This window comes from Leptinotarsa decemlineata, unplaced genomic scaffold (genome assembly GCF_025532065.1).
Source record: "Leptinotarsa decemlineata unplaced genomic scaffold, Ldec_3_MD MMD2_tig00000505_RagTag_RagTag, whole genome shotgun sequence".
NCBI classification, from domain to species: domain Eukaryota; kingdom Metazoa; phylum Arthropoda; class Insecta; order Coleoptera; family Chrysomelidae; genus Leptinotarsa; species Leptinotarsa decemlineata.
The window spans coordinates 20079028-20103577 of NW_027412549.1; the positions used below are offsets into that span (position 1 = coordinate 20079028).

Here is a 24550-nt window from a genome sequence, read left to right on the forward strand (position 1 = left end):
CTCGTCATAGAACACTCTGGTACACTCATCGGTTCGGTGGTGGAATCAGCACTCGACATTGTGGAAGAATGATATAGAACTGGGATTGATGCTTTATTTATATTGGAAAAAAAAGGAGGGGGTGATTATTATTATGAGAAACTCTGAGTGATTATTATAAAAAAAACTAATAAGGGAGAGGGAAAAAGACACTGCCCCAACCTCGCAGTGCCTCGTGTACACCAACCAAAAAGTGTGTACTCCGTGGAAGGAAAGGAAAGGAATAGAAAGGATGGGAGAAATGAGGAAACGATTACATATCATCGTCTGAATTCAGGACTTCATCAATCAGGATAGGGGATGGTGGAGGACTATCATCGGACTCATTGTCAGCGTCACCGTCATCATCGTCATCGCTGTCGTCGTCGTCTGTGTTTCCGGACTGTGTATCCCATTCGTAATCATTCCGCCAATCATAGGGATCTGGATAATCCCCATCAGACAGGTCCGCTTGATCGGTTCCAGTAACGTGAAGCACTTGTATCCGATCATCATAAATTATGTCATCATAATCCATCGAGTGAGGTGCCGTCGTGGAGGTAACGAAACCTTCATGGATAGAAGCCCAGTAAGGATGTTGATGCGCTGGGTCACTGTACGGCTCAGTAGTTGAATCAGGTTCCATGTTGAAGGTGGCTGATCAACTGAATATTCCAACAGATAATTCCTACTTTTATACTTTTGAAAGGGAGTGGGGGAGGAGTGGGGAGGAGAGGGGATTAAGTGGGAATGAATTTCAAAAATGACATGAGCTATATTCCATGAAAGAGAAAATTGAAAATACTATATGAATTATATGAAATATACTTATTGATTTCATTATGAAACATATTTTCTTCCCAAGAGATTATTTACAATAGATTAGAGAACACAAAAATTGATGTGAGGTATTTGCATAGAAGAACTTGTAATTGAAATAAAAAAAGGAAATAATAATGAGACGAAGTGAAGAAAAATGCTCCAACCATCGCATTGTTCAATGTGTACCAAACCAAAACAATGTACACCCTTAATTTCACTTCTTTTTTTTTATTTTATTTTTATTTCCTAAAATTACAAACATAAACTTAAAACTATCTTAATTAAATATTCCTAACTAACCTAAAACTAATCTTACTACACTTACACTTAATCTATGGGAAAGTTTTTATAAAAGTCACTAACTTTTTATAAGTCTCTATCGAAGAGGTATCTGCTTCACACTTTTTCTCCAGAGATGCATACTTCCGATCTAGTTCGGCTATTACTTTTTCTGCTTCCCTCCGTCGGTTAACAATTTCAGCCATTTCGCGCTTCCTTTTAACCAACGCGGCCTCACTAGCTCGAGAAGCATGTTCTGCTTCCTTACATCTCTGTAGAAAACTGTCCAACATTTCACTAACCTCTCCGATAGGCTGTCGCACTTGTGGCACTAACACTTCAGGATTCGTCACCGGTGTTGCCAGCATCGGCGAAAGCGGCACCACCGACGGAGTGAATACGATGGGAGCCTCCTCCGATGGGGACAATACAACTGGTGGCTCCTCCGGAGAAGGCGCCCTAGGTTGTTCCACTACTGCTGCGGGTGGTGTGGAGGGCCTTAAGCTGTTTGGAGCGGTCGACCAACTACCTGCATAAGGATTAGTCCTATTGCAAGTAGCTCGGTACTTAGAAATAGGACCAACCTTCGCTGCAGGTCGTTGGCAAACCTTCTTTACAGGCCTGACTTCCTCCTCCTCCTCGAATAAGTCAGGGCTGGTGGATCTGCACCTAACTCGCGAAGTGGATGCCTTCTCCTGCTCTGTCATAGGCATGATGGATGCCACAGCGTTATTTAATTCCTGAGTGTTGGATGCCATTCTGAAAATGTAAAATAATACAAAGTTAGTAGATGTAAAAAATTAAAGTACATTGTTAACTTACTCAAACTTAGCTCCTCGTCGTATAGTACACTGCTTCTGGTTGAGTATGGCTGGACTGCTCTGGATGACTGGAGTTGTCGTACTGAATGTAGAAGAACGTGCTCCTCGGGGTATCAACATCATTGGGAGTGGAGGGAATGAGGTGGGGGCGTGCATGCGCAATGGTTGGAATATGGTGGGGCGAGAAATGGTAGGAAGTGGGCGGGGTGAGCAATGGTGGGAAGAAAGCGGGCCGCGCTCCGCGCGGCTTACGCCCCAATTCGCTACGCTCGCGCCGGCGCGCTTCGCGCGCCGGCGCGAGCGTAATGGGGCCACCGCGCCGGCGCGCTTCGCGCGCCGGCGCGGTGGCCCCCCACCCACCACCCCGGGGGGAGGAGGGGGGGGTGGGGGGTGGGGGGCGGCGGGGCCGCGCTACGCGCGGCCCCGCCGCCCCCCACCCCCACCCGCGCGCTTCGCGCGCCGTGAAACCTAACCTAACCTAACACCTATGACCCTAACCTACAGTATGTATTAATCTAATCTAACCTAACGCGGGAGTAAATTCACCATGTTGGTTCAATTAATACGTCATCTGTTGGTTTTGGTTTTGGTTCTATTATTCTAACATTTGGATCAATGTCCAGTCCTGGATATCCCAGTCCACCTGATGGCCTGACTTTATGGCTTTTCTCCAAAACTTCAACTCTCTCTTCTAGTACATCATACTTTTTCATTGTAGTCCCTGTTATGTTTGACATAGCATCAAATTTTTTATTTGTAGACGCTGTTATGTCAGACATTTTTATGTCCACATCATTTGTAAGTTTGTCAAATTTACGAGTGAAAGTTATCCGAGCCTCTGCAATTTTATCGTCAAATGCTTGACGGGCATCGCGAGCAATATTACCTATTGTGGATTGTATTGCAGCTTGTAGGGCTAGAAGTATAACCTCCTTTGTTCCGTTAATTTCCCCCTCAAGATATGATACAGTTACACAATCACTCTTGTCAATTGGTTCGCTTATATTTTTCAATATTTTTCTTTGCATGTCATAATGACCATCTTTTGTTAATTTAAAACCAATCCCGGGAGGACCTCGAATGACATTACCACCCAATTTTCTTTTTCTACCAAACTTATCGATTGTTTTAGACATTGTGCACTCTACGATGATTCTTTTCAAACTGATATTTCTTTCATTTACATTATGCTATATACTTTACAGTAATTGGTTAGGAAAATAGAAATGAAACAAATAATATTTTTATCATTTTTTATTCATCTAAGTAACTTGGTAAAAGTGATACATATACAATACATAATACAATAATCACAAATAATCACAAATAAGAATGTTCCGGTTTGAAGGAATAAGCAATAATACTTCGAATTATAATTCAATTATTCATCTCTACAGTCAACAAATTGATTAGTTGGTCTAAGGCGCTCTCTTGAGAAAAAGAATGAACGATTTCAGACACCCAACGAATGTTATCATTAGGATCATTTCGATAAAATTCTATATCGCTATGACCCCATGGAAGAGTTCGAGTGGTATTCGGAATGATGAATCTCTTGTCGTCATGATACGATAAAGCGACTTTATTTTTCAATTCAGTGTAAATATCATGCAATACGCTTCTGAACGAGTTCATCTTCCTGAATATCATACCTCCCTCTTCAATGATTTTTTCATAGTCTTCACATGTCAATTCATTCTTTATAACAGATCGTTTCACACCTTTGGCCTTCTTCAGTTCACCATCAACAGATTTCACGTAATACGCTTTAGCACCTGTACCGTAAAAGCTGATTATTGGATCATTTGGGAATTCATCTTTGAAATTACCCAGAACTGACTTTGTCACTGGAATATTGAATTGGTTTCCTATTTTATAATTAGATGTATCGAACTTATTTATATTATTTTTGATAAATTCATAGAAATTGTCTGTATTTACTTTGAGAATAAGGGAGTCGGTATCAGTGTAGAGTAAGGACGCATCTTCTCCAAACTCTTGTTTGATACATCCATAGAAAAAATCATACATAACTGTTTTAGATAATTCTAGAATGGAAAATCCTAAATATAGTGGTTTATCATAATGAACTTTTACTCTAGCCAATTGAATGGCAACAAAATTTTCTGTAAAAATAGAGCATTTTTTAAAATTTGGTCGAGATATGAGACAACTAGCACCTATAGTTCTTTTTATATTTTCCCAATGTGTAATGAGTCTAACATCAATTCTATTGTCTACGTTTTCCATTGTTTTTCCATAGACTGCATTATTCATTAGTTTGTAGAAATCTTTTTCAGATTTGTTATTAGACCTATTACGCATTTCAGTATTCAAATCTATATAAGGCTTCATCCAACATGATTGCTTAAACCTCAATACTCTATGTGTGTTCATCACTATCAAACCATGATTGACAGCTTGCTGTAAGTTTCTATAGTGAACAATATATTTTCTTTTGTCGTTTAAATTTGGAATTAATTTGGGAACTTTCGATTTTGCATATGGAGGTATCAAACGTTCAACTAAGAATGGTAAATCGGAATGTTTATCATGAAGTTCTTGGGGATAATGTATATCCACTTCCAATACATATCCATAAGGACTATCGATATCCACATTCATTATATCAAGATTGAGAATTTCATGAGGTGCTAACCATGAAAATTCACCTGTTGGTAATGGTTGCGACATGCTGTGACCATATAGATTTGTTGCATCCAAATATGAAATGAATGAAGATGGTTCATTTGGATTATAATCCGGTAAAAATGTATTGTTTGCTTTATGTTTCCTTTCACTACATTGACTTATTCCACCACGAATACCTTTTTGAAAGAAGTGAACCATATCAATATCAGTTAGTAATTCCAATTCAATATTAGTATATTTCAACATGGCATCCCACGATAATCCGGGTGCAGTGAAGTATTGTGCCGGATCCAATTTATATTTATCAACAGATATATTTCTAAAGTTTTCAAAAATGTCACATAATAGTAACACATCTGACTTTAAATATAAATCAGAGTATTCACCCAAATCCTGACATTCGAATAAATTCCAAACAAGTTGAGCTCTCCCATAATCATTATCTGATATATGTTCACAATTGAGTTTATCATAAAATTGATTTTTGGTTGGAAGTCTTGGATGATTCAGTTTTTCGATGTCATCAACAAAACTATAGGGAAATACACCTTTCTTTCTCATCAAATTAAAATTTTCAATTTGTGGGAAATGTTTGCGCATCTCGATACACTGATCAGATGTTAAATTTGCACCTAAATTCTCCAAAGAACTAGGCATGAATCTGAAACTATCAATGAATCTCATTTTCAAATAATTCTTCTTCACCCTACCATCTTTATCCGTATAGGAGTGTGTAAAGAGATGTTTTGTGAAAGATATATATTTTTCATTAGTTTGTGGGATGACATCCACTTTATCTTTGTTTTTATACAATTCCTTTATGAATAAATGACAATCATATCCACTGAGATTGTGAAAAATTATAGGAATGAAATTTGGCAATTTAAAATTCAAATTACAAGATGAATGAGCAGCAGGGGACCTTTTTTTTCCTGTGAGGTGACAATGATCCCTCACTTTGACTTCGCCATCATTAAATTGTTTGGAACAAATGCCACAATTTGTGGCAGAAGCAAACTGTTCCTCTTCCTCAGGAGTTTGTACATCCATAGGAATAGGAAACCTGAGATGATTTTCATAAATATTTTTCAAATCATCTTCGATTTTGCTAACGAATTTTTGGGCTGCATCCACACCCCTATACGAAACAAATTTTGATAAATCATCATTGTATGAACATTTAATCAAATAAGCAAATGAATAAGGCTCATGTTTGAATGTCTTGATCGAATACGAGTATTCAGGATTTGGTTTAGTGGTTTGAATCGGCTTCAGTACTGATTCAAAATCTGCATACACTACAAATGGTACCTTCATTTGTTTCTCAAAGTTTTCAAAAGTTAGTATATTTTCAGGTACCGTTTTCCCATATTTATTGACTTTGAAATTGGTTGATGGTGTTGTAGTACTCAAGTGATTACAATCATTTATCTTATGACGTAATAGTAATTGTTCATTAGAAAAATATAATAAACAGCCATCACAAAAATATTTCTTATGTTCATGAGCCGATAATTGGCTTGAAACTAATCTTGAAAGATCTTTGATCCAACAATAATGATTATTACCGAAATCATCTGTGATAAGTAACAAATTGACATGTCTTCTAAGTCTTCTCTGAGAGTAACGTAATGGTCCAATTATTTCATACATTATTTTACCCTTCTCGAATTTACTTTCTAAACCGTACACATTAACTGAAATATCATTCTTGTCTTCAAATTTCACAATATCTTTCAACTTTACCGGAAAATTCATACCTGTTACATCTATGACTGTACTGAAATGTGGATACGATGAAACTTCTGATGTTCTATCGATTGCAGGATGTAGTGCTGAAGTGATAGCCCATGCAAAACAATGCTGATCTTCATTACGGACATTAACCACGGCTTTCCTACGCTCAATACATTCAGGCAGCTTCACATATGAACATCCACTGAGCGGGCTGTATTTATTAATGTTCAACTCCAGAAACATGATTTTTTCACAAGTCCAACCTTAAATACAGAACAATATTACTAATCCATCCAATTAAAACTTGGTAGAAATGTTTACCTGAATCACGTTCCTGGAATTCTGTAGTTTGAGCGATAATCCCATTTCGAAATCCATCAAATAAGGAATTCAAATCAGTAGATTGATCAACTGTTCTATTCTGTGAATTAAATGATTTGGTTTCCTTCAGGTCTTGTGTTTGTAGAATATAACTCCCAAATACTTCCATATTCACTTTGATGATTTTGTGAACCCTGATGGCCGATTCCAATAATTCTATAACTTTCTGCCTGATTTCATTAAAGAATAACATGTAATCGGTGGAAACAATGGAACTCTGCACCCTGTATGTCGCAATCCGACGTTTGAAGGCGCTCTTTATAATTTGAACACCATCACTGAATTGAACACATGTATTATTCTTATGTTGTAGAGTTCTATTGTGAGAATTCACTTGAGTCAATGGAATCATCACATTACAACAATTACATGTGTACATAGGTGCTGCAGCGTCATCTAATCTCACTCGTTTCACTGATGGCCCTCCTTGGCAACTCTGGAGCTGATGACGACGAAGGTTGTCACTACGGGTAAAAGATTTACCACATTCACAAGAATACATTTTCTATGATATGTTCTCACTAACTCACTCGATGGAAACTGACATAACCAACACTCGCCCCCTTCTTAAATACCATAATCCACGTCGCCTGCGCATCACCGTAGAGAGTGAGGGTAGGTAAGGACACATCGATGCATCCGCTAGAGATGCCTGACGTCACAGCCAAGCCCATCTCCCAATTTGATGCGATAACAGTTGCCGGCACGAGCAAGCAGTTATCGTTGCCCTCTCGGAGAGGGCAGACGTTTGCACAGTCCTCGCCCGCCTGCGTGTCACCATCAATAGCGAGGGTAGGGTGATGCGTTACGTCACATCATTCACTGCTTCGAGAGCGATAGCCGAACAAGCAATTGTCGTTGCGCTCTCGGAGAAGACAGACGTTAGCGCAGTCCTCGCCCGCCTGCGTGTCACCATTGATGGCGAGTCTGGGGCGTTACGTCACATCCTTCACTACATCGAGGGAGGTGAGAGCAGACCGATGAATACGCATTACTCTGCCACACGTCGTGGAGTGAACATGTCGCTCTCTAGCCGTTGAACGGTTATTGCTGTGACGTCACTCCACTACTAACTTGGTGCCCTCACACCGATGGAGCATTCATTACTTGGAGGATCTTCGAAGTATGCAGACGTATGTTTGTACATAGACAAACAAGCACATGATGAAACCCTGTACCGTGCATTCTCTAACACACACACACACACATACACACACAAAATCTCATATGAAAAAAAAAATCTGAACGATCCATGCACCAGACACTTCAAGGTCACAACGCCTTGACTTCACTGCACAACAAAAAAAAGCAAATAACACGTCATATTGGTGGGGGGAGGATTAGAACCGGGCAAAAATTTCTGAACGATCCATACACCACACCCTTCAAGGTCACATCACCTTGACTTCACCAAACAACAACCAATAAAAAAGCAATTAATACGTCATAGTGGTGGGGGGAGGCTTAGAACCGGCTCAAATCTCCTACTGCAGTTGTTTACATTACAGTTTAAATAAAAGGTTACATTCTTTGAGAAATTCAACAATATTGTTGGTATTGGTATTTTGGAAAATTTCACTTAGTTTGGAGGGAATTTTATTGTTCAGTCTCTCAACTGTGAAGAGCAGGCACTCTACTAGACCATGCTTAACAGTCACAAGCACTTCACACGCGAAACATTTTGGTGGCGGTTCTTTCCTCAATAGATGTTCATGCGTGAGGCGAGTGTGGCCCAGTCGTAATCTGGTAATTATGACTTAATGGAAGCGGTTTGTTGCTTTGTTGTTCCAAGGATATAATTTAGCCTGGATTTCATTAAGTTTGGAAGTGGTGATTCCACATTTCTACAATTTTGCAATGGAAATAGGATTTGAGATCCATCGGCAATGCTTTCATACTGATATTACATGCTGGATGTTCTACAGCTTCTCTGGCAAGTTTATCGGCTATATCGTTCCCACAAATCCCAGTATGTGAAGGAACCCATAGAAGGGTTACTGTCCTCTTATCTAGTTGTTTCATCTTCTCTTCAATCATATTTACCAGTACGTGATGGGTATATATTTTCGACAAAAAAATAAGGGAGTTGAGAGAGTCCGTAATTATCAAAAACACTTTGCCAGGTGTCATTTTAATGAAGGAAAGAGCTTTATAGATGGCATAAAGTTGTCCAGTGAGAATAGTGGCATATTCATGTAAAGAATCAGGCGGTCTCGTTCGTTATGAATGCACATCCTACACCACGAGTTGTTTTTGAAGCATCAGTGAAGATTTTCTGGTGAAGTGGGTATTCAGATATTACAGTTTGGTAGTCAGCTTGGATCAGCTGGGGATTTGTGGTTGCTTTGCTCATGGATAGTAGCTGAGTATTTGTTGATGGGTTCAAGTGTGAGTATTCCGTCTCTATTGTGATATGAAGCATTTTTGTCTTCAGAAATTCTTCAATTTCAGTTTAGTGTGCGTGCTTGCGTAAGTGTGTGTGTGTGTTTGAATAACGGGTAATTTTTTTGAGAGGTAAAGGATTTGATTTTCAAAGCAACACAAAAAATTTGCAAAAATTGATGAAATCTTTATTGGAATCGCCAGAACGATCAATATAATTCAATGTTTGAAAATGATTCCATGCAAATATTGTTCGCGGTTCCGCTTTAGATGGCCTATGCGCAAGGTCCAATTTTGGCACACTCTCTCTAACATATCGACCAGTATTTCACGTATAAATGTTTCAATATTGGCCTCCAGAGTGTCAGTCGTTGCTGGTTTATCCCTGTAGACATGATCCTTAACATGACCCCACAAGAAATAATCCAAAGACATTAAATCACACGATCTAGGCGGCTAACTGACGGGCCCCAAACGTGAGATAAACTGTTCACTGAAGGCGGCTCTCAATTGAGCCATTTTGTCGCACTGTCTTGTTGAAATCATATGTCAGGTAGTTAATAATCTTTCCCATAGAGGAAGGTTTCATACATCCAGTTGAGCCGCGTTGAAATTAATCAATTTCCAGACACGGATCTTTCCTGCACTTGTAAGTGGTAATATATCGAAACCGATGTGTAGGTGATCTATTTGAATAATTTTAGCATGGTCCTGCTGCTGGATGAACGAGAAACACCTGTTTGACTAACCTCTGTGAGGTATCTTCTCTACCATCTCTATTCTTCCCAAAGTCGTTGAAATAATAATGAAAAAGCGTCTGTATGAATACTTCGAGAGCAACAACTTCTTTTCTCAAGGTCAATATGGGTTTCGCAAAAATCGTTCTACTTCTCTAGTCGTCTTTGATGTTGTTGGATCTATTGTACATTGTACATTGCGGATATATTCCATGATTTAGCCGCCCAGTATATAAAAGTATGGTTGGATCTGTTTTTTTTTTACGAATTGTTCCGTGATAAGTATTTGACAGACTTGATCAGTTTTTCATTCAGAGTAAAGCGAACGAAGGAAACAAACACTCTTTTCAAAATGTTCGTTAGTGAAAAATGAAATCAATGTTCAAATTCAATACGGAATTTATACAAATATGTTTCTCATCAGAAAGTTGAAAATTTGTTATGTTATATAAGTGTAGATGTTCCAAAATATTTCAATAGACTTTTTTTTCAGACAATAACATGATGACATGCTTCTTGATGATGAACAAATTCAGTATCGAGAATACCAAGCGAAGGATTGATATGTATTACAGTATGAGATCTTTGTTTCCTGACTTTTTTGAGAATAAACATCCATTGGCCTCACATATGCTGAAACTAATGGATACTGTGTGAGTGGAAACAATTTCAAACCCTGTAATAATGATTTGTCATGGGAATTCAATTTCATTTGTTCTTTTAGGTATTTTTTACCATTACCGAAAGCTACAGAAGAGGGATATCGAGTTAGTATCTTCACAATTCCTGTAGAAGATCACTGCCTTTTTGAAATATCAGATTTCTTTGGACATACTTATAATATAGCAGATGTTAAGTTGCGAGAGGACTGTATGTTAGGCGATATTTTGATCTACGATCTGAAGAATATCAAAATGGCTCAGCTCACTACTGCTACACCTACCATTATGAAGAACTCAGCGACCATTTTTCAGGTATATATATTTTTCCAAAAATTATTGTAGGAAACTGGAAATTGAGTTGTCACAAAAAAATTCTCATCTAAACTACAAACTGAAAATCAACGAAAAAACCATCTCCTTTCAGTAATAACGAAGAAAATAAATATTTATTTCATGTTGGTGCGTTACATGCAGTGTGACCCATTATATTAATGGAAAAACCCCCCTAAAATTTGAAATTGTAAACCGATTTCAATAATTTTTTTTGAAATGTCAAGTACTGAAAGTTCTACCTTGGGACAAAATTTCAAATGTTCATTGAAGTTTCAGGGCATACTACAATATTTTTTCTTAGTCGAAAATCGGGATTTTTCATTAACGATTTTTTAATTGAAAAAATTACTACGTCACTGGATTCATAGTGCCTCTAAACAAACTTGACCGAAATTTCATGGAAAAATATTCATTATCAACAAAGTTATGACAACTCAAAAATTCGAAAACTCACACAGCTCAGTCATAAAAAACACCCTATATCAACAGATATAGCCATGACAATATTTTTTTTATGATTTCAACAATAAAGTGCCCCCAGATGAAAAAAAAACAAATAGCGTAAATATTTTTAATGAAAATAACGGAATTACATTGAAGTTTTCACGAAAATTACCCAAAACTAAGACCTAATATTTCAATTTGAATCTTAGTTGCCATGCAAATTATATTACAGTTTGACACTTGTGAAAGATTTAAGTGTACTATTGTCAACAATATTCACCTTACAGTTCTTCGAATTATTATGTGTCATGGCTGCAAGATTGAGCGTAAGAGAGAAAATTGAAATTGTACGCCTTTCGGGAGATGACGTTAGAAGTGCCATAGAGGTTTGTAGAGTATTTAATGAGAGACATTCAGATCGTCCTCGTATTAGCTGCGGTACGGTAAATATAATAAATAAAATATTCAATGAAACTGGTGCAGTATCAAAAATGGTGTTAAAAAGTAATCCTGTACAAAGACGAAACAGGAGTGGCAGGAGTGATCAAATCATTTTAGATTATTTCGGACATAATCCTAACGCCAGTATAAGGAATGCTTCTTTAGATTTGAATATTCCACGAGAAATTATTCGAAGCTTCAGTGATTACCCTGTTTATTCATTTATATGTATTTGTATATTATATGTGAGAAATATGTATAACTTCTATTCGTATTTGTTGAAATGAACATTACAAACAAACAAACATAACACCAGTAATGACATTTCTATATGTCTTGCAAATTCCATGCTGATATATTTTTACGGTTACATAATGCGAAAATTCTTAGGAATTTCTTTTGTAACATTCGAAGGTGTACATAATTGTTCAAAAGTGCCTGTGAATCATTTTATGCATGAAGTTTTTGTGTATCATTGAAAAAGTTATTTTCTGATTGTAATGATAATTCTCATTTCATACATATATGCTTCTGAGATTTCAACCGTTACAAATTGAACTCAAAAATAGTAGATACATTCGAAAATATATCCATTATTACTAGTGTCTCGTCCATGAATTCTATGAAGTCAATATCAAGTGATATAATCATATATTTTTTTACAGGAAGTTTTCAATGCAAATTTGAAACAATTACACTTTGTCAACTGCCCGTCATTTGCGGAACCTATTATATTGTTAGGTAAAACACTGACGAAACCAAAAGTTGCTCAAAGGGTGAGTTGTTCTAAAATTGTAATCTTTACGTAATTGCAAAAACTACTACTCACGATTTTATCTCCACAAACTTTATTTGAAAAATATATCACATGTTTCGCTAGCACAAGAGCTTTGTCAAGTGATTTGAATACTTCAAGAGGTTTCTTACACTAATATTTATATACTACAGGTAACTATAATTCAAAAAATTACCAAAACCTCTACCCAATGAACCTGTTCAATTATGATCACCTGAAGCATATTACCTCACATCTACATACAGAGTGGTCCAACGAAAGGTATGCACCTTGCTTTTCTCCTTTTTTTGTAACTTAACGCAAAAATGATCGGACAGGTCGATTTTGCTTTTGAGGGGGACACATTTTAGATGTATTTTTTTACCTGTGTCTTCAACCCCCTAGCGAGGGTGAGTAACAACCCTAAAATTTTAAATGGAAAGTGGGGTCGAGTGATATATCATTTGAAAGGGCACAAAATTATTTTTCCAATGATACCTAATTTGTTGTATTTCACTCAAACATGTAGGTATTATGAAGAAAAACCTTTACAACCTAGTACTTTGAAATGTGTAATTGACTTAGTAGAATCCTAATTCAGCAAGTGCTGGAAATGTGACCCATTTGCTTCCATACAATAATACAGATTTTGCTCAAATCTATTCCTAACATTCTATAGCATATCAGGTGTTATACTTCTCTCTGCTGTAATTCGTTGGCGAAGATCTTCTATGGACTCGGGCTGCGTAGCAAAACATTTATTTTTCAAGTGTCCTGAAAGGAAAAAGTCTAAAGGCGATAAATCAGGTGACCTGGCAGGCCATTCGATGGGGCCTCTCCTTCCAATTCACCGTCCAGGAAACCGGTCATCTAAACACTCTCCCACCAGAGCAACATAGTGAGGAGGTGCTCCATCTTGCTGGAAATGGAGCCGATCATCATTATGATTTTGGTCATTTTCAATTATTTCTGTTATGAGAGGATCAACTGTATCTTCAAGCATGTAGACTTCACCAGTTAAATTTCCAGGAATGAAAAGTGGCCCTACGATATGACTACCTAATATGCCACACCAGACATTGATTTTTTGAGGGTACTGGGTAAGGACCTCTCGGAATAAGTGTGGGTTACTGTCATCCCAGTAACGGCAATTATGCCTATTCACAGCTCCATTCGAAAAAAATGTACTCTTATCGGGAAAGCACGTGTTGAATGATAGGTGCGGATCATCAATTAGTAGCTGGCTCAGTTGTTCACAAAATTGCAGCCTTCTATCAGGATCATCTTCATTGAGTTACTGTATTAATTTAATTATGTACGGATGAAATTTATAGGCTTCAAATATCCGTATTATGGACGAACGGGAGACACCTGAGGCTGCAGCAAGCTGACGGGTACTTTGAGTATGATCCAATTCAACATGTCCCAAAACAGCGACTTCCACTGCTTCATTTCTGATCGGTTTCCGAGGCTGGTGTTTCACATTACAGACAGATCCGGTATCGATAAACTTTTGGACTAACTTGGCAACGTACGAATCATTCACATTTTTCTCGTGATAACTGTTATTGAAGAGGCGAGCAGTAAGTCTATCACAACTATTATGTTGATAATAAAGTTTAACAATTTCAACTCGTTCAGGAATGAAATAAACCATTTTTACAGTAAAGTTGAAATAATTTCAAAAGCAACCGAACTGAATCAATGAACGTTTGCCTAAATTCTTTTTGTACACTTATCTGCTGTTGTTATTTGAACCAAAAAACACACGAGAGAAATTGAGGAATGTAGTAGTGATAAAAATGCCGTTTTTTCCGCATTTTAATTAACACCATCATTGGAAAGATAATTTTGTGCCCTTTCAAATGATATATCACTCGACTCCACTTTCCATTTGAAATTTCAGGGTTGTTACTCACCCTCGCTACGGGGTTGAAGGCACAGGTAGAAAAATACATCTAAAATGTGTCCCCTCAAAAGCAAAATTGATCTGTCCGAGCATTTTTGCGTTAAGTTACAAAAAAAGGAGAAAAGCAAGGTGCATACTTTTCGTTGGACCACTCGATATATCAATAATAATTCTTTCTCGGTTTTCAAGAAAACAAGTTCAATAATGGTGATCTATTCAAATCCAGTTGGTTATTCATTAGGATGTTTGAATTTTTGAGTTTATTAATTTCCATTGTTCCAAATGATTCAGTTTCAAACCTTTATTTTCTATGTGCAAAATTTCGAACTCTTCGTTGAAAATATGATTTTCTTCTAGAAGATGATTTGAATATGTTGAATTTGTTTTTTTATTTACATAGCTCATAAGATGTTTCTGGATTCGATTCTTAAATGTCCTGCCAGTTTGACCAATATATACCTTAGGGCATGTTCCACACTTTAATTTATATACTCCTGATTTCTCAAATTTAGATGTTTTGTCTTCATTATTTTCAACTAACTTTCCCAACGTATTACCTGTTCTATATGCAATTTCAATATTTCGTTTCCTCAAAAATGAAGCCACTTTTTCCGTTGGTTGTCCAAAATACGTTTAAGCTCTATAATTTTGGTTATCTATCTCATCAATAGGAAAAACGTCTCGAATTGCTTTTACGTAGACTTTCTTGACAAGTATTTTGTTTATTAATTTGACTTTAAACCCATTGTTAACCGCAATTTTCTTGATAATATCAAGTTCTTTATTGAAATTATCTATTGAAAAAGGACCATTGACTAATCTGTGAATCATGCTATTAAAAGATCATTCGGATATGCCCACTGACTACTTAAGGTGAAATTTTATAAAGTTCTATGCATGTAAATATTTCTTCCTGAATAAAAATGTAAAAATTTTATGTATTGTTATGAAAATTTGTACATGAGGAGAAGTTGATTCTATTGAAGTTGATTCAATTGTATGTTTCAATTCAGGAAACTGCAGTCAATTCATTGAGAAATCTTATCAGAACCAGATCACATGGAACAGATAAGGCCGACATATCTGTTAGGTGAAGATATCCATGAATTTCAATGAATACAAAAATACATGAACTGAATTGAATTTCCAAAGATCAACAATTCATGACAGTGGGTGTTATTAAATATTGCTTTACTGAAAATCAACAAACTTTTGTTTTGACTCCATTTTTAATTCCTATCTCCGTATTATGAATATTATTTATGAGTCTGTTATTTTGTTTTCAGTTCCATTTTCACAAAGATATACACTCCCTTCTGAATTTCATCCCAGCTCGAATACTCCCAAGTGATTTTGGTGGAGAAGAATTGCCCTTGCAGAAATTGAATGGTTAGTATACCTGCTTTTCATGATGTTATGATATATCTTTCAAATCACCAGAATTACTGGAACTATTCATTAACTAATTTCGTGATGAGGTGAAAATTTTTCTTTTTCAGAGCAATGGAAAAAGAAATTTGGGGAATATAAGGTTGTATTCGATGTATTGGCAACATTGCGAGTGGACGAAAAGCTGAGGCCTACTCCATTAGTCAACGACGAAGTTCTAGGATTTTACGGAAATTTCAAAAAACTAGACGTTGATTGAGTGTATTTAAGCTGAACGCATGTTGTTTTGTTGGATCACAAATCCATCCTGTTGAATACATGCTTTTCCATATCTTTTTTTTTCTCATTCATTTAGTTCGAAGGTCTGTAATTTAGGTCGTTTGAAGTTCGCTTGGTAATGACATATCGTAGTTTCAAGGAGTAGAGGAGTTTTTTCAGATAAAATCTATCGTTGTTCACGTAACAAGGTTGTATAGAATATAAATATGGTGAGGAGTGAATAACAAGAAATTAGTGATACAATTTTTGATACAAGCTAGTATAGAATGATTTTTATAGAGGTAGAGAACTTTGAAATGGAATAAAACAAAGATGAATTTTTAAATTGACATGAAATTTACTGTATTCGAAAGATAATCTTCTGGCATTCAAATTCAAATATAATCGGTGAAAGTTGTCATACAAATGATTAATTGTTTTGAGCTTATCGGCGTAGACTGGCGACTCCACATTCCTACAGAAAATAATAACAAGAAAAAAAAAACTGTTTTTTCATCAATCAGCTGTCTCCCACATACGAACGATAACTCTCAGAAGTACAGAAACTTGTGCGAGCTAAGGACTAACGGGGTCTTACCTTTCAACGTGTGATTCCTAATAATAATAATGATAATAGGTAAAGACTAAAGATCAGTTGGTTGCATCAAAAGATGCAACTTCTGTTCTTCATCTTAGGCCAAAAAAAAACTATATATATACAGCGTGACTCACGGTCGATGGTAGGTTAGACGTTTCTGGAAAACGCAAAGCATGATTTTTCTGAAAATTTCACCTCTTACCTGTTATATCGATCTAAAATATTTTCAGCATTGCGGCGTTGCCACTTCTATCAAAAAGTCCTGGCAATTATATTTTCTCAAATGGAACACCCCGTATATTAATACATTTTTGGAATCGCTCTAGTATTTTAATATTTTTTTGTCGATGATATCCTATACAAATCTCTATCTGTTTTAGAGACAAAAAATAAATTATGCTAAATATGGTCCAAAACATAGCCTTAATTGAAATTGAGTACATCAGTACTCTCAATTCATGAAAAATTGATATTTTGATGATAGTTTGGACAAACTCGAAATATTCACCAAGAAATCGACTCCACATCATACAGGGCGTTCTAAAATTACTATTATTTCCATTGTGCATAAAAGTAGTCAAAAGTTCCTTTTTTCAAATGAAACCCCCTGTATATTACAGAAAAGTTGAAAGATGGTGAAAAATGCTTCAAGATGATATACATATCCCTATACCTAAATCGTCAAGTTTTCTTGATAAAGCCGTATTTGTGGAAAAATAGTTATTCACGTTTTACCTACAAGTGTTGAAAGTGGCATTTTATTTTGTGAGTGGGGATTATTACAAAACGAGCGTCAGCAAGTGGAGCAAACTCACAAGCAAAATAAAATTACTTTTAACAAATGAATCATAATTTTTTTTTGTATAACGTTACTGCTGATAATAAAAAAAATTATAGGGTCCATGGGATTTGAACACACGATCTTCGGATTAGAAGGCATATGTTACAACTACATACGCCAACTCACGTTATTTTAAGGAGGATTATTGGTTAGTCATGAATGACTTTTTACAGTTGGACTGAATACTACTTCGTCATCGTCAGTAACTTCACAGGGATTCAATTTTACCAATAGCACGAACTGCATGTGTGAACTTTTATAAATTATTTTTTGGTAGGTGTTCTAATTGAAGTGTTTCTATCAAAGAGATTTTCAAAAACATTGGTACAAAAAGAATTTTTGAAGAATTTGATTTCTAGGTAGCCGTGAAAATATCAAGCTCATGACAGTTTGGTGACTTTTATAAGTAATTGATGAATGGTTATTGACGGTGTTTCAAAAAATCGCCAAAAATGAATGCAAATAGTGATTATTCAAACGAAGTTCTTGTGAAATTATTCATTATACACGGACAGTGTATAATGGATCAAATCATTGCCAGAACTTGTAGAAAATTCAACCAAATGTATCCTGAATTAACACCAATGAACGAGAGGAAGTTTGTAAGATTACAAAATAATTTCCTTAACAATGGCTCCATGTTAAAAGCGCCTTCAACATTATCAAAACCTGTTATTTCAAATGAGAACAATACTGTTAACGTTTTGGTATATTTTTATGCATATCCTGAAGCTTCCATTCACAGTGCAGAAAAAGATTTAGGTGTATCACATGATTCAGTACAACGAATTTTGAAAAATCACGGAATGCATCCGTATAAATTTACCAAAGTTCAAGCTCTAAAAGCAGAAGACTTCGAACGTAGAATGCATTTTTGTGAACCCCTTTCGATTCATACACAGAAAAATCGGAAATTTTTGTCAAAAATAATTTGAAGCGACGAATCAGAATTTACGAGGGATGGTACTTTCAATAGAAGAAATAAACATTTTTGAGCTGATCATAATCCTCACGTTACAAAAGAAATAGGTTTTCAAGAAAAATTGACCTGAATGTTTTCTGTATTCTGAAGACCAATAAAATTAGCTTTTTTATTTATGGAGACACACTGAATGCAGAGAGATATCTCCAAATATTAAGGACGACTGTGACCGATTTTCTTGAAAATTTGCCTTTAGAGGAATATAGGAATTCGTGGTTTCAACTGAACGGAGCGCCAGCTCATTCTACCCAAGAAGTTTCCAGGAAACTTGACGAACTCTTCGACGATCGTTGGTTTAGGCATTTAGGGCCGTGGGATTGGCCACCGAGATCACCCGATCTCACGCCACTTGACTTTTTTGAACGGAGTGTTTTAAAAGAAAGAGTATACAGTACTCAAGTGCTCACCAAAGAAGAATTGCGACGGCGAATAGTGCGGAATATTGAAGATCTGGATCCCAGGAAATTGAAAAAGCAACCACAAGTCGCGTACAAAAAAACATTTTAAAGTGTTTAGAATGTAATGGACAACATTGTCAGCATTTATTGTGAAAATGTGATATTTTGTTTACAATTTTGTTATTTTGAATCATCCTATTCTATTATTGTCTGTACTTTCACATGTTTTAGCCCACAAAATCTTAATTTTATCTAGAAATGACTGATTTTCGGTACAGTTGTTCCCTGAAAACTTTGAGCCATAGTTAAGGAAATTATTTTGTAACCTCACAAACTTCCTCTCGTTCATTGGTGTTAATTCAGGAAACATTTGGTTGAATTTTTCACACGTTCTGACAATGATCTGATCACTTTGTTCATGTGTACAATAAATAATTTCATAAGAACTTCGTTTGAATTTTGAATAATCGATATTTGCATTCATTTTGGAAGATGATTCGAAACACCGTCGATAACTCTTTGTAAATTACTTATAAAAGTAACTGAACTGCTATAAGCTTGATAATTCCACTGCTACCTAAATCCAAATTCTAAAAAAAAATGTTTCTAGAAGAAGTGACTTTATTGAGAAAACTTGACGATTCAGGTATAGGGACATGATATATTATCTTGAAGCATTTTTCACCATCTTTCAATTTACCAGGGGGTTTTCATTTGAAAAAATGAACTTTCGACTACTTTTATTCACAATGGAAATATTAGTAATTTTAGCACGCCCTATATGATATGGAATCGATTTATTGGTGTTATTTGAATATTTCGAGTTTGTCCAAATTATCTTCAAAATATCAACTTTTCATGAATTGAGAGTACTGATGTACTCAATTTCAATTAAGGCTATGTTTTGGACCATATTTAGCACAATTTATTTTTCATCTCGAAAACAGAGATAGGTTTAGGACATTATCAACAAAAAAGTAATAAAATACCAGAGCGATTCCAAGAATGTATTAATATACAGGGTGTTCCATTTAAAAAAATAAAGTTTCTGGGACTTTTTGATGGAAGTGGCAACGCTGCAATTCTGAAAATATTTAAGATCGATAGAAAGATAAGGAAATGTGAGAGGTGGAATTTTCAAAAAATTCATGCTTTGCGTTTTCCAGTCTAACCTACCATAGACCGTGAGTCATGCTGTATACTTTTATACACATATATACATACATGAATATACACATATATACATACATATATATACATATAGTATATTAGACATAGATATAAATGTGTAGAAAAAAGAAGATAGTGATGTTACGAACCACCATTCTTATTGACAATGGGTCTATTTATTTAAAGGGGTTTGATCAGGGCTTGCTTCCAACAATTTGGATGATCACCTGTTTGAATGCATGAATTTATTATGTCTGTTAAGTAATGTACTATGAAAGGGCAACACATCAATAATCTGATATGAATGCCATCGGATACTTTAACATTGCTTTTTATAGTGTATATAATTTTTTGTATATCAATTTCGTTTATTTGTTGGGAGGAAAACACAAGACTATTCTGCTTCCTATTATTTTTATAATATTCCAGAATTTCAGGATTCACATTTGAATTCACGTTAAAGTTATAAAGTCCATCAGGCTTCTTGAGTTCCTCTGGAATATCAGTAGGTTTTGTTATGTTGAGTATACCTAGTTTCTCACACTACATTCAGTCATCGTGTAGGTGAATTTGTGATATTTTAAAGGTCTTTTTTGATATGCGGATTGTTTATTTTTCTGGCATCAAATGAGAACTTTGATTATTTCTTGTTTCTTGCATTCTAATGTTCATAACAGTTTATCACAAATCATGATAAACTGAATTCCCCGCTCTGTTTGTCCCAACAGATTTTCTACAGCATCATGGCTGCAAATGATGTAACAAGTGTGACATTAATGGAAACTCTTTGGATTGTATCTCACATAGAATTTTTCATTTATAGTTTTTTTTTATATAATTTTCAATTGTTTTACGTCAACCTTGTGAAGGTTAATTCATTTATGATATGTCAATTGAATCTAATTATATTATTTCATTTATATTATTGATATCATTTGTATTTTGTCAATTGAATATGTAATATGTGAATTTATTTGTATCGAATGTTATTTTCTTCAGTATATTTCCTGTAATTGGGTGTACACCTGTTAGAAATGAAGTACTATCTATCTATCTATCTCTATATATATAATTCTATCTATCTATCTAAATGAAAATTTAGAGGGAATAATGTGTTATGTGATGTGAGTGAACAGCTGTATTGCAAGAAAACCCTACAGAACAATTGATGATGACTTAAAAATTGTATGCTGTGAAAGGCTGTTTCACTAAACAATCGTGATTATGTGAATTTGAAAACAGAAAATTTTTATTTGAAATAGGTATCAAGCGAAATGAATCAGAAGTTTGCAATTCTAAATGTAAACAAAACACTTTTGGACGATAAAATCGACTTCAAACCAAACAAAACAACCTCATTGCCGGGCTACAAGTACGTCAGACAAAAAACAAGCAACATACCATTCCATATAGCAGTGCAGGTGGACCTACGAATAAAAAGATGCAAGGTCAAAATACGACATCAAAACATAACAGTGGCGTCCTAACCAAGAAAGAAGACTTCAAAAATGAAAATAAAAATACAGATGGCAGATGTTTATGTTTCCATAAATTTGTTCGATAATTCTGAAACGTATTTGTGTCGAACATTTATTCCTGGATGATTATCATTGAACAAACAGCCAGCAGCTCTAGAACTATTTCCATTCTTGTAGTACAAACTCACTATTTCAATCCGTTCTCGAAGCGTATAAACAAACCATTGCTTCTCAAGAATTCTCAAAAACAGAAACACCAGTTGTAACTTCATCTGGTAGGTAATCGTTATTGTAGGATGAGGCAAATACAAAATGAGGAGAATATCGAATTCAAACTTAACTAGGCAAGTAAGACTTTTTGAAGTATACTTCACAAAAATACCTCTGAAACCAATGTAATAGATTGTACAAAAGTTCATTAAGGGTGGTTCTTGTTCAATTTCAATAATTTTTAGCTACCAAACTATGAGCTTTAGACCATAATGTATTATACTTTGTTGAAATCTATTTATTATGGAACATCTAATGATACAAAACAATTGTATGTGTATGTGTATGCCATTTTGATAACAAGTGAATTATTGAAGTAACAAATTAAGAACAGAACAATAACACACAATTAGTTTCTTTATCGATCTTTTTTGGGTAATTGTTACCTTCCACAATCTGAAAAAATATAAAAATTATAATGGAGAACTTTATACAAGTGTAGAAGGGCAAACTTTTTAGTTTACTCCGATAAGTTACTGCGTAAAAATCAAAGTATTTTTCTCAAAGAAAAATCTTCTATTTATCAGTAACTTGTCGTATTTAACAATTTTGCCTTTGAAAAAAATTTTTATTTTACGTTTCAGAGGCCAAAATCTGCCTCCGTCTTCAGAAATGGATAAAAAATTCGAATATATTCGCAGTTATTCCTTTTTTGATAGCTTATTTCTTTACTTCTTTGACAGATGTCAAAGAAGTTTTCAAATATATTCGAATTTTTTATCCATTTCTGAAGACGGAGGCAGATTTTGGCCTCCGAAACATAAAAGATAAGTATTATTTCTTAATAATTTTTTTCATAGGCAAAATTGTTAAATACGACAAGTTACTGATAAATAGAAGATTTTTCTTTGTGAAAAATACTTTGATTTTTACGCAGTAACATATCGGGGTAAATTAAAAAGTTTGCCCTTCTACACTTGTATAAAGTTCTCCATTATAATTTTTATATTTTTTCAGATTGTGGAAGGTAACAATTACCCAAAAAAGGTCGATAAAAAAACTGATTTTTTCCTCAACAAAAAATGACTTTCGTTGAACACAATTAGTATTATTTCAATTTCGAAAATTCACAAACTGACAGCGTCATACCAATTTAATTGTGACTATCGCTAATAGCGACCTACTGGATAGATTAGTTTCGTATTTTCGCATTTAGGACGATGTATCTCTGTAGTTTGTCGTAAAATAATATTTTGCTGCGAACTGGTTTTTTTTTGGGCAAAAAATCCAAGAGACATTTTTTGTTAAGAATGAAACATGTAACAAAACATGTAAAAACAGAATGTAACAAAAAGTTACATTGGAAATAAATTAGGGGTTGTGTTTTCCACCCCTTATAACCATGGGGTAAACCAAATAAATTTCTGGCTAAGCGTCTTTTTGGTAGTACAAAACGTCAGGTTAATGGTTGAAGTTTGTTTTTTTTTCTGCGAATCATTGTACCAAAAGTTATTCAGGGTGGCTCATTTTAAATGTAAAGCACTGCATACGTATTCAACTTTTTGAAAGTAGAGGTACAAGTGAAATATAAATATATAATTTCATCTCAGAATACATTGAAATATTTTCATTATACAAAAAATGGAAGTGAATTTGAATTTTTGCCTTCTGAAATGTCTATACTGTAATTCATAAAAAGTAGGCACAAAATTCTCAAATATGACTGACGTTTTTGCCTCGATCTATTTCTTGTATAGCATACAAAAATTATACTGAACAGTTGAGAAAAACTGAGTTTCCAAATATCATGCCTCTTTAATTTCTTTAATATTTTTCCAATCAACCAGTCAGGATTTCGTAAAGAAGACAGCTGTTTACTGCTCTCTTGAAATTAACTGATGATATTTTCGAAGCTGCTAATAAAGGTAATACGACTGCTTTGATTCTTATAGACTTCACCAAAGCTTTTGATACTATTAGTTATCCAATTCTATTTGCAATTTTGAACTTCATTGGGTTCTCTGAACCTGCTATAAATTCAATTAAAAGCTATTTCAAATATCATTCACAGTTTGTAGAAACTTCGAAGGGAAATCAAGCAGTGAATTTATTGAATTTTGAGTGCCTCAGGGATCTATACTTGGACCCTTATTATTTTGCATATACACTTGTGATCTACTTTATATTTTAGGACATTGTCATTCACATATGTATGCGAATGACACACAACTATATCTATCATTCAACCCTAATGACGTTGCTACTGCTAATTGAAAACTGAATGAAGATCTAGCTCGTCTTATTTCAGCATCTGAAGCTCATAACCTCAAAATCAATTCAAATAAAACTAATCTGTTTGTTTTTGGCACTAACCGTAGCTTGGTGGAAAGACATAATAATATTGTTAGTGGTGATATAGTAATATGCCCCACGAACGTGGCAAAAAATTTAGGTATCGAAATGGATGTGAATTTAAGGTTTACAAAACATGTCACAAAATGTGTTCAAAGATGTTACATGAGTTTGAAAATGCTTCATCCTCATCGTCATTTATTATCAATATGTTTGAAAATAAAATTAACAAATGCGCTTGTGTTCAGTCATTTTGCATATTGTGATGTTGTGTATGGTTCATGCCTAGATAAAAAAGACATATTTAATGAATTGAGAGAGTTCAAAATTATGTATTAGAAAATATGACAGAATTTCATATAAACTTAAGGAAACCAATTGGTTAACTATGGAAAATAGACGTGTTTTACACTCGGCTACCCTCTTTCATAAAATATTGATTAACAATTGTCCATCATATTTGTAGATGTAACAAAATAAG

General features: G+C 35.0%; 2 protein-coding genes across 6 annotated transcripts in view; one reads left to right on the forward strand and one right to left on the reverse strand.

Annotated features, from left to right (window-relative positions):
* Nucleotides 1-16113, forward strand: part of LOC111503317 (retinol-binding protein pinta) — a 38009-nt gene extending 21896 nt beyond the window's left edge. For 3 of the 5 annotated variants that reach the window (XM_074174148.1, XM_074174149.1, XM_074174151.1), the window contains 5 exons: nt 10323-10482; nt 10554-10803; nt 12375-12485; nt 15680-15782; nt 15893-16113. In XM_074174148.1, the coding sequence (XP_074030249.1) occupies nt 10323-10482; nt 10554-10803; nt 12375-12485; nt 15680-15782; nt 15893-16041 (773 nt within the window). In that variant the 3' untranslated portion in view covers nt 16042-16113. Of the gene's footprint in view, nt 1-10123; nt 10268-10322; nt 10483-10553; nt 10804-12374; nt 12486-15679; nt 15783-15892 lie in introns of those variants that run through there. The other 2 variants (XM_074174152.1, XM_074174150.1) reach the window with 2 other exon arrangements.
* LOC141481856 (uncharacterized) lies at nt 1173-2096 on the reverse strand. Its single transcript, XM_074174147.1, has 2 exons — nt 1942-2096; nt 1173-1878 (listed from the first exon to the last, which is right to left on the reverse strand). Exons 1-2 carry the CDS (start codon nt 2094-2096, stop codon nt 1173-1175), a joined length of 861 nt encoding a protein of 286 aa, XP_074030248.1.
* Nucleotides 16114-24550: the final 8437 nt, after the last annotated feature.